This window comes from Gavia stellata, chromosome 9 (genome assembly GCF_030936135.1).
Source record: "Gavia stellata isolate bGavSte3 chromosome 9, bGavSte3.hap2, whole genome shotgun sequence".
NCBI classification, from domain to species: Eukaryota; Metazoa; Chordata; class Aves; order Gaviiformes; family Gaviidae; genus Gavia; species Gavia stellata.
Window position 1 is genome coordinate 33,044,597 of NC_082602.1, and position 16,639 is coordinate 33,061,235.

Sequence of the window (16,639 nt, forward strand, 5' to 3'; positions counted from 1 at the left end):
CATGGGAGAAGCCACTAATCCACATGCCACAAACCCCAAAAGGAAAAAACAGTGAATCTGTTGGCTAGGACAGAGACTCTAACTTATCTTTTTGATAAACAATTTAAAAAATGCTATATATAGAAAAGTAATTTACCAGGTAGGGGGGAAAAAAAAAAGTAAATGATAATTAAAGTGTCAGGGACCTGCTACCCAGAACACAGCTCTTACGTTAGTTCAGGAATTGCAAAAATGAATGGGGAAACATTCAATTCTTGATTAAAAGAATTTTGGGGTTATGAAAGTTTGGACAAAATTCACTATGACAAGGTGTCTTCTAGTGCTATAGCCCCTCTTCACAGAAGCAGCAGAAAGAGAAGATATGAAGAATCCTAAAGGACCTTAAGCACGCAGAGAAGGAAGCTCTGTTTCTCTGGGTCCTGATAATTCGTATTGAAAAACCCCAACTTTCCTCACCCACCTTTGCTGATAGCAACTTTTCCAAAGGAAACACTTGCAGTCCATTCTCTGTGATGTCTCTACCCCATCCCTGGGAAGGATAAAATAATGAGGAGGGGCCAGATAGCTGTCATCAATACTCAGAGCAGGTTTTATGCTGGCAAGAGGGATGTCCCCCCTTGTAGAAGTCTGTCAAATCTTGAAGGAAGTGTTTTGCGTACTGGACTTCATTCTTGCCCAGCATCAACTTTCTGATCTGTGAACACCAATGATACAGGATGCCTAAAAGACTTTGAAAAACTCAGAGGAAGAAGGGAAAACTACTAACTAACCCACTCTCCTTCTGAACAACGTAAAGATCCTAGAGGGAGACACAGGCCCATCTTCATGAAATCGTACAGAAAGAGTGTATATGAGACTGCCTAATTTAAATGCCACCAGCACACCCACCCTTCTGAGAATTCCAGCACTGCTAACTTTTTATAGTCTCAACTTGTTAAATACAATAAAAGGCCATCTTACTGACCATAATTGTTTGTATTTGTACTTACAGCTTATTCAGTATGCAAATCAAACATGCTAACTTCATGTGCTGTGCTACCCATGTAATAATGTAGAATGACACACTCCAGTGAGAAGCTCTATGTGCTGTACTGTCTACTGAACTCTTGGTTTTAATTAACAAATTTGCCATAATAAATACAAAATATACCCTTTTCTAAATATAAGCTTCCAGATACCTTCTGCAACAGAAGATTCCCAGAGTTTTTAAAGGGTAAACATCCTCTCGTGAGAACAGCAGAATCAGGAAACCCTCCTTTTGACATATAATTATACAAACCGGTTTCTTTCTCTCATTTGTTAATGATACAAAAGGCACTTTACAAAAACAGCTTACTACACTAAAAAGAAGTATTGGCAAAATAAGTAATTTCTACTTGTCTTGCATTTTAGCAACCAGAAACAAGACGTAACTAGCAGCATGTGACTGACCAATCCTCCACAGATTACCAGCAAAACCTACCTTTTAAGAAATGCTCTGATTTATGTAGCTTGTTCTTTAAAATTATTTCTGAACATAATAAATGTAAAAGAAAGAAGAAAAGATACACAAAGCTGAACAATAGGATAATGAGCCTGTGATTATCTAGGCAACTTAAAAGTGAATCCATGGGAGGAGAGCATTATGCCGTCCTAAATAGGCTGATCTAATTAGTCAATTCTTTTTAATATTAAGCATTCTATTTACACCACTTCACCGATATGGCTTAAGTCATTTTAGTCAGCTTTAGTGGCTCTCCATTTTGTGGTGAAATGAATGAGACATTTCAGAAACGTTTAAGTATTTCTACAGGTACATGAAGATACAGTTTTTACGCAGGATATTTTCTTACAACATGCCACAGAGATGACCACTATACTGTAACAGTTGATACAGAAATAATAAGATATCTTTCAGTTGCGAGGCTCAATGTCAAATATATAACAAATTCAAGAGGCAAACTGTTCCCCAGGTAGTAAAAAGCTGTAGATAGCTTTAACAAGTGACTAATTCAGGCATCTATCCTTAATTTGGTGTGAAACTCACCTCTGAAATCCAATCAACAGATTTTGTATTTACTGTAGTTGTGACAGAAGTCAATGGCCTTAAATTGTTTTCACCTCTCAGAAGTTGTTAAGGATTAAGCAAAAATGTCTGTTTAAGCAAAATCTTTACATCCTAACAACTACCCCAAATCTGTTACCGTCTAAAACACACACACAAGTCTTCAGTAATTTGAAGAGCTGCCTACCAGCAAGAAATTCACACCCTTGAGGCAAAAGCACCACATCAGACATAGTACTTTTAAAGAAAGTTCAGACCTAGACATGCCCAAACCAAAAAACAAGACAGCCCTGTCCTTCAACTGGGAAGAGGGAAGACTCACAGTCCTGGATTTGGCCATGTGAGGTGTCAGAGGACTAACTTTATAGAAGGAGCTGAATTACGAACTTAAAGTGTAGATGGGAAGGAAGGAAGGAAGATCAGACCCTGGAATAGTCAGGATATGTCATCACAAGTAAATCAAACACTGAACACTCAGTACTATTTTAGCCATTTTATATATATATATATATATAAAAATTACACTTTCCTTGCAAATTTAGTAGTGATTCCAATGCAAAATTCATGCTTGTTAGTATGCAAATACATGATACCCTGGGCTTAACAGCTAGTACTACAATAAATAATTTTGTGGGTTTAGATTATTCTTTTCTGTGTTGTTGGACATTGTTTTAAATTTTATACAGCACACTCAGCTTGTCCTTCTAGTTCTAGACTAACTACACCACTAGTCCCAGTATAACACAGACTGCTTAAAAATACAAGCAAAGCTTCACTTTAGTAACACAACTGCATCACTTGTTCCATTAATATAATGGGAACTACAAACTTAGCGATAGGTTTAGTGATATATTCCTGATTTTTGTTTTAAATCAACGTATTGATGCTTGAACAATTAATGAGAAAGTGGCATCTTGTTTCCATAGAGGATGCAATTTTGAACATCCTTCAGTACAGAATTAGATCAATTTTAACTGCTTTTAAAAACTGTCCTCCATTTCTCAGACTCGTGTACGCAACAAAAGTCGTCTGTAACACACAAAACAGTCATCTTAACCAAAGTTTTTCTCCTTTTACGTACCATGAAAGACAACTGTTGTGATTTTCTATACTGTCTCAAAAATAAATAAAAAAAGATGGCAAAAGCATTACACTTGATATATACCAAGTCATACAGTACCACAGAATGGCCTTTGTGAGATTAAAGGGTTAATTGCTGCTCTTAATTACACCCAAGTAACTTTAATGAGAGTGAATACTGCAGCAACGTCTATAAACGCAATGACCACATTAGCAGAACACCAGTTATTAAACCCCTGCCAACACTGCTTGTACAGTTTTGTTTTATTTTGATCAAGATATAAAAATCTTACCAAGTTCTGCTGTTTGGGGTATTTGCAGACCCCTGCAAAAAATCTGTAAGACTAAGCAGCTTTAAAGACTGTAACATGCAGTAGTAACCATGACAATAAGAAAAATGCTTTCACTAATCTTTTTCTTTCAGATTACAATACTTCCAAATACTGGTGTTTTTCCACTGTATTACAACTTTTGTTTGTTTCTCCCTGTGAATCTAGGCCTCCAATCCTTGTAAACCTGAAACTTCTGACAAAGTCAACAGCAATTTGGGGTGCACTGGTAACACAGAATGAGTACTAACCAATCCACCAGCATCTCAAGTGACTGTGGGTAGGATGAATGTCACTTGTTGGCAACTATGTCATATTTCGCTGTTGCACAGAATAGGTAGAAGAAAAAATTACTACATTTTTAAGATAATTACTTTGCAAGTAAATGGGGAATCTAAAAAAATAACAGAAAGGCAGAGTATACATAGGGTGTTTCTATGGTGATCGTAAAACTGCTGAGGCAGGTTAGAATTTGGCCCTCAGCAGGCTGACCATAAACTTCAATAAAACAGCCTGGAACTCCTCTGCATTGATTTTGTCTTGGTTTTTTTTTAAGTTGGGGGTTTTAAGAAATTAAAAAAAAAAAAAAAAAAAAGATTCTTCAGAAATTACTCTTTGTTCTCTACTATTTCTCCAAAAGACATGCTCACCAAACTAGGATAATGCTTTCAAAAGATGTATGTGATTTGGAGCTGAAGTCACATTTTGAAAAGTGACTAAATGGCTGATTTTCAAAGGCATTAAGATACCAAAAGATGCATTAAGCACTTAGAATTTTTAAAACTGCCTGGGCATCTAACACCTATTTAAATCACTTAGTCCTTTCTGAAAATCCCAATGGGCAGTTATCTACATTTTATGTGTCTATACGCCTTTGAAAATCTGTACCATTAAATACTTAACAACCTAAGTCCCCCTGCCTTTTAATGAGTCTTAGGGTCCTAAAAAGTGTAAGTACTTCTGAAAATTGGTCAAACCACTCTCTCTGGTCTTTTCTTCTTTCTTTTAAAGAGCCATCTACTAATGCTTATCCATAGCATGTCAGTTAAATACGGCTTCAACACTGTCAGCCTTACACATTCTACTGTACGCATTCTTTTTTTTTTTATGTAACTAAACAAATAAAAGGTCCTGAGTACAGACTGCGTCCTCTTAAGACTTTCTGAAACTCTGAAAAAGAAAATTAATTCCAACCTGTAACCCCTGTGAATGCCCAGAAATCATTGTTCTAATAAATATGATCCAAAATTAGTATAATTTAGGCTGATGAAAAACAAACAGCATAGTTTAATTACCGAGCAACATATTCAAATTACTACAAACAAGTTCTGAAAGACAGCTACGCAGCAACAAAAGATGTTCAGAGAAAAACTAGAACAAGAAGGAAGTTGTGAATATGCTCTCTAAACAGGCAGCAGTTCCAGAAAAGAAGACAAGCTTTAATTCTGAAATTTCTTTTTTGAACAAAACTCTATGAAACTATAAAGCGTTCCCTTATGCAAACATTTGAAAGATTTATCTTCTGATCTTCCTTAATGTCAATGGGAGGTAACTGGCATTGACCACATTCCCAAAAAGGAACTGATTTGTAAATTAGGAACGCAGGGAATCAGATTGCCACCTACAGGAAAATTTAGCATTTATTGTCAAGAATGACTCAAAAAGAACACAAATTACCATCCTGCCAAGCACTCTTTCAGTTTTAGTTATTATTTCAAAACCGATCAGTATTTTTTCTTGTGCAACTATATCATGAACTCCCTGAATCCAGAAAGCCAGCCATTAACATTTCTTTTTATTGAAGGGAGTATTGTGTATTCAACTACAAAGCAGCAGATTGGAATCATGTTTCAATTAAAGAATTTTAAGTCTGCTTACCTGATACAATTGGTGCTAGCCTGAATATGTCTGACAGTCTGCTGTTAACTGGCTCATAAGGGGAATCTTCAAGTAAGTCATTTCCTAAAGACAAAAATATATTTGGATTTTTTTCTTACACGAGAAGACAGGATAAAATTTTGTTGTTTACTTTTACTCTGAAATGAAATTACTCTGTAACAGCAAAAGGTACTCCCCTTTAATCTCTTTACGTGGCTATTTCTCCTCAAAGCATCATCTATAAAAACACCTGAAAGAAGCTAGTTGTTTATCCCTGTCATTAGTTCTTTTCTCTCCTTCCTCCATGGATAAGGTCATAATTTGCAGAGATAGCCTGTGACATCACAGGGACTGTCCCATCTCATGCCAGCAGGAGAGAAGCTGTAGCAAGGATGTTCCTCTTCATTTACCCTAACAGCAGCGCTCTTTTTTAGAGGAGCAGCCCAGGTAACAGCTGAAAACTAGCATCTTTGGAATAAAACACTCCTAACAAGATACTGTTGGAAGGGAAACTTTTCATGATACAGAAAATGTCCCAGAGTAGTATAATTTATTATGAAAGTTAGAATAAAAATATATATTGACTCACTAAAACATTCCAGTGGGTGCCTGGATAAATGACCAGAAAGGGATGACTTCCCTTTTTGCAGAAGCAGGTACAGAAAAGAGTTAATGGGGCACCACACTGAAGTGAAAGATTGCATCTTCAACTCCAAGGCCAGAGCAAAACAGGGCTAAAAATGATATTTCTCATATAAGGACCTGACTGTTCTCAGTAGACTATGGGAAATTTGCCAGTGACATCAAGAACAGAAGTCCTGAGTCAATCACTGTCATATCCCTGTCTAACTGGCACTTCTACACTCTCTAGGAAGCACAAACTTCTTTTTTTCTGCCTCAGCATGCCCAGGGAATATTGCTAGTAATTACAGGAAAGGAAAGAATAAACATTTCCTTAAAACAATGCTCCTCTTCATATTACATTTAACTTTCAGCAAAGAGCTAAGAAACTAGTTCCAGTGTCCTGTGATCTTGTTAGGTGAGTCCTAATTAAGGAGTTTAAATATTATTAGGAAAATGTCTCCAAATGGTTGTTTTTGTAGCTCTTGCACTTGCTAGTGCCCTTATCTTTTGACTCTGGTTTAGAAAGGTCAGCTGGGACCCCTGGAGGAAACCCTCATTGTGGATTTCCCAACAACAGGAGACGGAGCAGCAGCTGTTCTTCAGTTAGATGAAAGGTCCTCAGTTTGCAGCTGAAGAGCACAATGTGAATTATGGGGTCAGACCCTTGGCTTAGCCTCAGTGGTGGTAGCTAGCTGCTGATGTGAGGGGCTGCAAAATCACACACTGCGTTAGGGGTGCGCAACGTTCCTGTGTTTTGCAACATACCCTGTAAGCTCTGGTACATGCTCCAGTAAATGCGCAGGCAGTTTTTCTCCTTCTTCATACCCCTCTTACAGCGGCAGTTGTATAGAGATTTCTGCTTGAGAGCTTCCATGGCGCTTTTGCATTCATCCTTTGCCTCCAGGCCTGTCGCCCGGCTGAAGTTGCTCTCTTTGCCGGCTACACACTGCCTCAGTGTCCTGTATTTAGTACTACAGCTCTGCTCCTTGAGACACTGATCGCTGGCTTTCACGCAGTCGAGGCGGTCCCCTCCAGGCAGCCCGCTCACTTCTGCAGACAAAAGTACATCTAGAGAGAGGAGACACAAACCAACAAACTCTCATTGAGGGATGAGGCTGATTTAACCAGGGCTCCAAAGCAGGCATCTGGGAAGCACAAGGCACCTCCTCACGCAGCACGTGCAGCCAGCCCCGCGGGCAGCACCTTGCAAGCCTCCGGGCTTTACGCTATACCTTAGGAAAAAGCACATGGGGTTTTCGTGGTCTTAGATCCACTTTGGTGGGAGTCCAAGGAAACAGTATGTTTTAACACTGCTGGTTGATTTATGAGAAAACACAAAAAGGAAAGAAAACCCACAAGGGTTGACGTGCCTGACAAAACAAGCATTCCTTAGATCCACTTTGGTGAAACAAATAACCTTTCCATTCAAGTGTTTAATTGAGGGGTTAAATATTCGGCCTCACTTTCCACAAGAGGTTTGCTGTAATTTCAATTACATCCACGAACAACCCGCTCAGAGAGATAAGTATCCTCACTGATTGATATTAGCCTCTTTTTGCGTCAGTCACTTTTTAAAGGCTGTACACATTTTTGCTTATTCTGCATGTATAAAGGTAGAATTTATGACTCCCCCCCTCCATTTCTCTCCACGTATGATGTTTTTGCAGGAGAACAAAGCAAATTACATTAACTCTCTCCTCTCCATCGTGCCCCTTGTCACGCTCCCTCAGACACATGCAGATGGAAACGCAAACATCTCCTGTGGAAAGGAAACCAGTTTGGGCTGCAAACGACTCGCAGTCAGGCAGGCTGCCAGGTTCAGGTGAAGATGTAATCCTTCAGCTGGCTCTTGTCACCCCCCCCCCACCCTCCCCAAGCAGCCTTATTTTATTAAAATGAAAAGTTTCCCTGTAACTTGCAAGAACCTAATTTAACAAGAGGCTACACAGGCAAGTATCTAAGCCCGTAATCTCCCAGAGCTTTAAACGTAGACTGGGCTAACTGATGTGAGGCAGAGCCGTAAAAACTACTGGAAACTTCACTGTTCTGCCTAAACAATAGACTGACAACCGTCAGGCATCCGATCTCATAAACCCTATACTTTGCTTTACGAAGCGATGTACAGGCAGAAATCAGACGCCAGCAACTTACCCACTAAGGGCAAAGCGAAGTACAAGATAGCGAGAAACATCTTGCTGTCTTCGGGTGGTTTCCCCAAACGAGCTGACGTGCCACAACAAAGAGGATCAGCATGTAGATATTCCAAAACCGCCGAGGTCCAAAGACTCCAAGTTCAGATCCATTGAATTCAAGGGGAAAAAAAAAATCTCTCTCTCCTCTTCACCGCTACCACCACCGGCGGCAGGAGCAGCGATGCAGACGCTGAGCTTTTTCCCTTAGATTTGAGGTCTGAGCAACCTGAAAGCACAAGCACTGACTTCAGTGAGGGAGCGAGGGAGGCGCACGCACGGGTATATGTGTGTGCGAGTGAGCAAGCGGGAGCGGGGCAGGAGCGCCGGTCGCCTCCTTGGGTGGGCAGCGCCTGTTCCCAGGGAGGGACCGAGAGCACATACGAGGCGCGGGGGGGGACGACCAGATCCGCGGCGCCCGCCCGCCCCCGCCCCCGGCCCGCCAGCCGGGGCGAGCTGCTGACAGCCCCGCAGCCACTTGCAGCCCCTGGCTGCGGCTCCCCAGGGCTGCCCGAACCCCCCGGGACAGTTCGCCTCTTCCACCCCCCCGGGCCGCAACTTTATTTATTCGTTTGCGCCGGGGCGGGGAGGCGATGCGCGGCGGGCCGATGCGCGGGGGGCCGCTCGCCTCCGCCGCCGGGTCGGGGCGCGGCGGGGGCAGGTGCCGCGCTGCTGGCAGCGGCTGGGAAAGTTTGGCAGGGGAAATTGGGACGGGCGGGGAGGTAGGAAGCTCGGCAGGAGGCGCGGAGCCCCGGCGGGGGCGGCTGCTCCGGTTCCGCCGAGCAGAGCGGAGCGGCCGCGGCTCGGGAGCACCCCGGGCACGGCGCCCCAGGAGCGCTCGGCGCGGCGGGAGCGTTTCCGAGGGGAAGCGGCCGCCAACTAACCGAGCTGCGGGAGAGGCGGCGGGGCGAGTGCCGCTGCCCGCGCCCGGTGGGGACGACCCCGCTTCCCGCCTGCCCTCCACGGGGACTCGGCGGCCACGGCCTCCCCCTGCCGGCCCCGCCGCCGCCCGCGGGGGAAGCCCGGGGCGTCCCGCTGCGACCCCGAGGGGCGGCGGCGGGGACCGCCCCTCCTTCCTCCGCAGCCCTCTTTGGGGCAGGCCCCGCGCCTGCGGAGGAAGCGCCGCTCGGCGCAGGCTGCGCTCCGCCGGCCGGGGGAGGCGGGACCCGCGGGGGCGCATCCCCGCCGTGGGGTGCTCCGCGCGGTGCTCGGCCCTCGGCCGCGGCCGAGCTGAGTGTATGGGCTTCCACTTGGCTCCTGAATAAACAAAGCGAACATATGTCCCATCTTCGTGACAGATGGTTCAAACAGAGAACTATTTAGTGGTTTTCCCACAGTTGCTACTATGTAGCGCTCCCCCGAAACCCAACAAAATGCAATTAGCCTAAAATAGCATCAGTTTCCAGATTTCCTTGTTTTCATACGTGGAAAATTTGATTCAGGTGTTTTCATGTTCTAGCTGCAACCAAATTAAGAAAAAAAAGGCAAATCAGTATATACTATACTTGGCAATTTTGTCAACAAGCTATTTGGCCATTTGACTTAAGAATTTGCTTTTCCTCACGATAAATTTTGCCTAAAGGAGTTTGCCTCACCTCATGAGATGGAAGATGATCAGGCTGGCCACTTTTATAGCGAAAACTGGATGGCAGATGGAGCTAAACTGTTGTAAGGTACTTCAGAAACACTTATTTAAAAGCTTAGCATATGCCAGGATATACAGAGATTACAACATTCACAGAACCAGAGTGGAAGCTTTATTTTTTTTGTTTTGTTTTGTTTTCCTGCCACTTTTTCCTTAACAGAGAGATTTGTATTCCTACCAAAAAATAAAAAAAAAAAAAAAGCAAAACTGTCCAGAGTACTGGTTCTCTCCATGAAGTCACAATAGTGATGTCAAGTTGCAACTGATTAAGTCACAACTATTTGTGTTTTGGTCGTTTAATTTGAAGTGGCATATACTATTATATCGTCATAAATTCTATTATCTGTTGCATGTACAAGGATACAATTGGAGAAACAAAGACAACGACCAGATTTCTAGAGTATTTCAAGATAATTAGAAGGTGCTAAGTTGGTGATGGCATTGATGATACAAGTCAGGTTCAGCTTTTGAAGCAGCTGGTATTTACTGAAACAAGTTGGCCTTCCAAACACTTCTATACAAATTGAACTGGGTGATATAGAGATATACTCCTTCACCAGTAATTTTGACACCATTATGGCACATGATAAGCTTTGTGTAGAAGTTATCTGTATGTCTAATACGCAGGTAGCATTATTCCCCTGTTATTCACAAGTCTAAGTCAGGAATAGCTACAACATTCACAGCAGAACAAGGTAACTGAAAATAAGACTGAAATCCAGGCCACTATTTACAAAACCATTCATGCATTAATGTCCTGAATACATATATTCACACACAGTATTATTTGGCATATAAAAGCAACACATTTCAAATCTCTGCATTAATAGCTAGTTTCGCCATTATCAAACACAGCTTTTGTGGGGTGTTTACTATTACAGTGAAACTGAAATCAGGTTTTAAGTGTTAAAAATCGAATAAAATGTTACTGACAGTTCAGAAAGAACAAGACAGCTGGAGAGCATGCACCCAAAATTCTGAATACTGTCACTAAACACTCCTCTTGCCAGTATCTTGACTCATCTCTGGAAAACTATCACCCAAAGTGAAAAAAGGTTAAAATGTCTTAATCCAAAAAAGTTTTAAAATTCAACCATGTTCGGAAAAAAAAAATCCAAGGAGAAAGTCCATGCTACATACAGTTGCTCGGAATGTCCAACCACTGCACATTCTTTAACAGGACTGTAGGTGTGAGAAAGCTTCTCGCAAATCACAAGGACATTTGTTCCACAGCAAAAATTACCAATTCTTTTTTTTCTTTCAGTGATGGGATTATTTATAAATTTTGTCAACTTCTTTCCAGTATTTTTTAATTAATCTCTGGATGCTATCCTTTCCATTTATTACTAAACTAATTTCCATGTCCTGCTAGCACTGAGACAACACAAGTACTTTACTCTCTTCGTAGAGGATCACTGTGGTTTTGGGTAGCACTTGTGTTACTTGTGTTGGACTGGTGTCACCTTGACACACAAGGTATGCAGCTTTCCTGAAGTGCCATGTTGTATTGGTATTGCTTATGTATACTCTGCTGCAAATTGTAGCAACAAATAATTTTCAGGTTGCTTAAGAATTTAAGAAGATGCCAGACAAAAACCCATAAGCCACTCTCTGGCTGGAGTCGTAATCCTTCTGCTCTTTGCAGTCTTTTCCAATTGCCTTTTACCTCTTCTGGGTTAAAATTAAGTCAATGGATGCTTTGCTGTTGATTTCAGTCAAACCAAGGTCCACCTTACAATTTGTATCTGACCATCGCTCAAACCATAAGGCTCTTTAGTCAAATGAATAATAATAAAAAAAAATAGATAAGTCCTTAATGTGATCATTTTAAAGATACTTATGCTGGTTTTCTATTCTGTTGATTGAGTTTTATATTATATTAATTGTTCTGGAACTTTTTTATAACATAGATAAGGTACAGCTGGTAGGGACAAGCTTTTTGTTAGAAGACAGATGACAACAAAATCACCACTGAGTTATTGTTTAAAGGCCATTACAATATAAATAACGTGGAAGACAGTACTAACTACTTCAAGCTACTTCTTGCCAGCATTAACTGCTAATACTTCAGTCTTTACATAATTTCAGTTACTTGGTTCTTTCTAGTCACCTGCATTAGCTGGTATTCTTTCATTGAAAACTTTTGATAAAGAAAAGACAAAGTAATGAGGATAGGGGGGTTGTTTGATACTAAAACTTCCATAAAAAACAGTGCTTCAAACACTGTTCTTTCAAAGTAGGTTGAGGTAGGTGAACCCCCAACTATGAGCAGTTCTAAGCTTCCTGTCACCTCACAGGCTGAACCCAAATGCTCTGAATACAGCAACAGCATCAAACCACACCTGCAGTCAGGGCCATGTGGTACTTGAGACCAGCCATACAAGATGTGCGAAGTCAGAATACTATTTTTTCTGCATTCAGTTTTACTGTATTTCCTTCTGCTTCCTCCTTTTCATGTAAATCAATGGTTGACAGCAAACTCTCAGAAGGGCGTCAGGTGCAAAAAGAACTGACTCAAATGCAGTCGATGTTTTGCAGCCAGCCCCACACGCAAAAGCTGCACTGTTGGAGCACTGTTTTAGGTTGCTATGGCTGGCAGCAGTTCAGATGACAGTGTAACGGTAAGCTGACAAGAAGGTTGGATTAATACACTGACTGGGCCTCAGTTAGCCTGCAGATTCCCTTTGCCAGCTCTGCCATAGACCTCCTTTTAAAGACCAAACCCTGCAAGAAAATACTGAAGTTGGAGCCACTGAGCTCGGGGAACATTAAACAGTATTATCTGCAGGCCCAGTAGATGTGTGGAGAGAAAGTACGCTGAGAATAAGAACAGTGCCATGAACTTTAAATATAATTCTTTGGGGAATGACTAGGTGAAGCAAAGCTGAAGCTGAGCTAGTGAGTCAGATACAGCAGGTGGGGGAGAGCAAGCAACTGATGGGAAAACATCTGTGTGCCATGGGAGCACAAAAAGTAGTGTTTACACAGGAGGCTTTATTCAATAATGAGAAAGGGAGAGTAGACAAGTTAGATAATTACTAGGGACTGGGGGAACAATCTGAACTGCATTTTTTGTCTTACATTTATCTGCTTACCATGAAGTCAAAGTGCCTAGTGGTGGGAATAAGGCAAGAAGGATTTGCTCAAGGCATTAAAGTTTTGTAAAGGACAGATTAAATAACAGTGCTCCAAAAAATCAATTTTGAGGGGCTTATGAAGCCTTGAATGGGCTTTTGCAGCACAAAAGCAAGATTGAGTTTTTACTGAACCCGTCATTTATTTGGGTTTAGAGCTTTCAGTAAGTATCAGGAAAAACATAAGACAAAAGTGAAGTAAGCAATGAGCATTCACACAGTAATCAAATAAAAAACATGTGGAAGCGCAATCCAAATTACTGAGTGACTTAATGCTGCAAAAGTATGAGAAAGGAAAGTCATCCCCCCACTTTAATCAGACCTGGTAGTGAAAATTCCCACAGCTGTTCTTGGTTAGGAAGTTTTTTGTGAACTCTTGCTTCCCTGTCCTCACTAGAGGTTGTGTTTATGTAGTACCAGGCCACCTGGAAGAAAAGTAAAAAAAAAAAAAAGCTGCAAAATTCCTTTGTGAATTCATATCTAATATGTGACCTGATTATGATTTCTCTAGAACAGATATATAAATACTAAAACAGTACAACACAATTCAGAGAGCTTGTAGTTAGGAAACACAACATACTAGTTACCCTTAAAGTTTTGAAAATATGGACAAAACTGCAGCGACTTGTGAGGTTCTGTGTCTTATACAAATGATTCCATCAAACTTTAAATACAGATATACAGGCATAGGCATTGCTGTTTGCCCAAACCGGTAAGGAAAAAGTTGTTAAGACAGGCTGGTAATAGCGGTATCCCTCGAGTTAGCGCGTGTTGCTTTCAACGTGGAGTAACACCGCCCCCTAGCGTTGGTGGAGGCAATTCATGCTAACGTGGGAGAGCGGATCCAATGCCTCCATGGCAGCGCGTGCTGAATTCCATAGCGCAAGAGGATACAGCCAGCAGAGAAACCTGATGTGACGCGGTTAGGTAAAAGTATAAAAGATTTTTAAAATATCATATATCATATATTAAGTAGTAGTAATTCACATCCCTATAAAATCTAGAGCAATGCGATTCAGATGCTAGAACAGCATCATTTGAAACTTCAGCTTCTAAACAATATGCCAGCAGCATCAACCTTTAGCATCCCATGGGCATTAGGGATCCAATGTGATTCAATGAAGGTCACAATTCCGTTTGTTAACTTGAAACCTTCCTGTTGGTCTTTTTAAATTTCTATAATTACCAGCAACTTGGTCTTGTGGAAACCATGCAATCCTGAACCACAGGAAAGGGAACCCTACCTTATACTATGTAAAATATTCTTACATTAGTGAACCTCATAGTCTTTGCAGAAAAGCTAAAGCTCTAGAAAATGACTTATAGTAAATAAGCCTATTGCTGTAGGAATATAACATTTCAGGCAGCATAAAAAACATAATTGTGGAAAGTATTAACATCTCAGAACATTTAAATCAGATTCCTGAACAGCACCTGAGAAAACCCATGTAAAAACTGAGAATGTTGGTATCTTCTATTTGCATACTGCTTCACTTACATGTAGGTTCATTCCCCTCCCATGTTTAATTGGAAGTGATAAAATGTCTCTGTATAGAATGGTAAAAAGCACTAAGATTTTCTTCTCAAATGTGCATAGCTCTAGCTAGGGATGGGTATTCAGTTTTCACTGTTCATGCTACACCAGATACACACACATTTACAGAGCAAAGAATATTAAATCATAGAGGAACACTTTTCTTTCACTTACTGTACATATCTTATTCCAAATTGTAGGACCAAATCTGCCCTGACTCCTGCCCTGTATAAGGAAGTCAAAAAAGATGCATGGAGGTTAAAGTCATTTTAGAATTTAGTGACCAAAGGCAAAATTATCATCCTGGATTTTCAAAACTATGTTTTCTGTACGTTTGCTAGACTAGCCCTGACGAGGAAAATGACTTTTTCTCCTGATGGTGAATATCACCAAAACTGTAATCTTATTGGAAGTTTCTCAAGAGGTTAGTGACTCTGTCAGTGTTAATTTCTACAATCTCTGTTCAATCGGTCTTCCTCTGAGGTGAGAAATTTAGGGTACTAAAAGTCTCAAGAGATTTATATTTGAGGTGAAAGGAGATCAAGAAAAAAACTGTGAGTTGAAGAAACTAGTGTTGTAAATGCCTTGAGAATTTGTCCTACAAAGAAAACAAAACAGGCTGTCCTCAGATATCTGCCATCACCTGCACGTAGCAGTCTCTCTACTAAAGGTATAGTGATATTTGGGGTTTTGTTGTTTGCTTTACGGGGTTTATTTTGGGAGGGTGTTTGTGGGTTGTTGAGGTTTGGAAGGGTGTTTTCGTCCTTTTTTTTTGTTTGGTTTGTAGTGTTGGATTTTTTTTCATTGGGGGGGGGGGGGCCTGTTTCTTTGTTTACACAATTTCCTGAATAGCTGCAAACACTTCAGGAAAAATAAATGCACAGAACACAATTTGAAATTATATGTTCAGTCATAAAAAGTATTCAGTAAATATGGGATGAAAAAAAGAATAAATATTTCTTGAGTCAGCAACAGTGGCTCCTTAATTAACACATGCATTTTTATTTTCTAGTTTAGGAAGAACCTTAAGATGAGATAATTCTCCTGTAATCCAATTGATTATCAGCTGGAAACAGTGTTGAATATCAAGACCCCTTTTTTCTACTAAAATACCAGATAATCCCATTACTTGGCTTCTCTGCTACTACTTCTGTAAAATTCTAATGACAGCAGAATACCCACTGGGCACTGTACACATCGAAGAAGTAAACATGACAGGCTACTCTGAAGGCGAGTCTGAAAGCTAGAGTCCTAACTGATGTTACTTGCAATTTCTTCCACACTTTTCTGCACATGTTCATTACATCAACTACAGCTCTATCTGTTAAAGAAATTTTCCTGGTTTAATCATGTGATGCACACTTAAGTCTGCAGCACTTTAGATGGATATAGTTACCTGCTGGTGACACCACTAAAAAAAGCTTTTACGATGGAATGCCTGCATCTATCCTGCAGCTTTACTAGCAGACATAATTCAGATGAAAACCAACAATGCACACTTTTAAATTTTGAAGGTGAAGTATTCAAACACCCTGGATACTGTCTAAACTTGATCCTGACCATGGAGGTTCATCTGTACTGTGCCTGTAAAGCACTTTAAAGGGCAATGTCCTGACCCTATAAGAGGTTAACAGCCAATCCTGTAACAAACTGGAAGAGCATCCAGCACACAATTGTTGAATGCCTATTTGTTTGCTTCTTACAAACCACACCTGAAAAAACATTTTTAAAGGCCAAACTTCTGAATGTAGCAATGGCTGTAGATATGAGCAATTGAGCCATATAATTTATTTTTTAAATGGTGAAAAGACTACAAATCTGCAACCCCAAGGAAGGAAAAAACCTGAGTTTCTGATTAACCCATCCTCATAGGAATTTCTGAGGTATTAATTTACGAAAGTAGAAAAAATATGTTTGCAGACAAAATGTTAACATAAAATGTAAATACGTTACAGGAGATTCAAAGCTGTAACAAATTACTTACATGCCCACAGTGTGACCACTCCAAGTTTGTCACTTGTTAATTATCCAGTAGGTTACTATTTTATAACAAAATAATGCAAACTTGTTTAAATATGTACAATAATGGAATCTTGACAGAATGAAATGTAAGCATCATGTTCCCAGAGTTACAAAAATCCAATTAATTGTGATTAATATAATGATTTCTGAACTTGATTAC

General features: G+C 40.7%; 1 protein-coding gene across 1 annotated transcript in view; it reads right to left on the reverse strand.

Moving 5' to 3' along the window:
- GFRA1 (GDNF family receptor alpha 1) overlaps positions 1-8,161 on the reverse strand; it is a 143,220-nt gene extending 135,059 nt beyond the window's left edge. Inside the window, exons 1-3 of the mRNA XM_059821344.1 lie at positions 8,107-8,161; positions 6,721-7,023; positions 5,332-5,415 (exon numbers count right to left, since the gene is read on the reverse strand). Of these exons, the coding sequence (XP_059677327.1) occupies positions 5,332-5,415; positions 6,721-7,023; positions 8,107-8,146 (427 nt within the window). The 5' untranslated portion in view covers positions 8,147-8,161. The remainder of the gene's footprint in view (positions 1-5,331; positions 5,416-6,720; positions 7,024-8,106) is intronic.
- Positions 8,162-16,639: the final 8,478 nt, after the last annotated feature.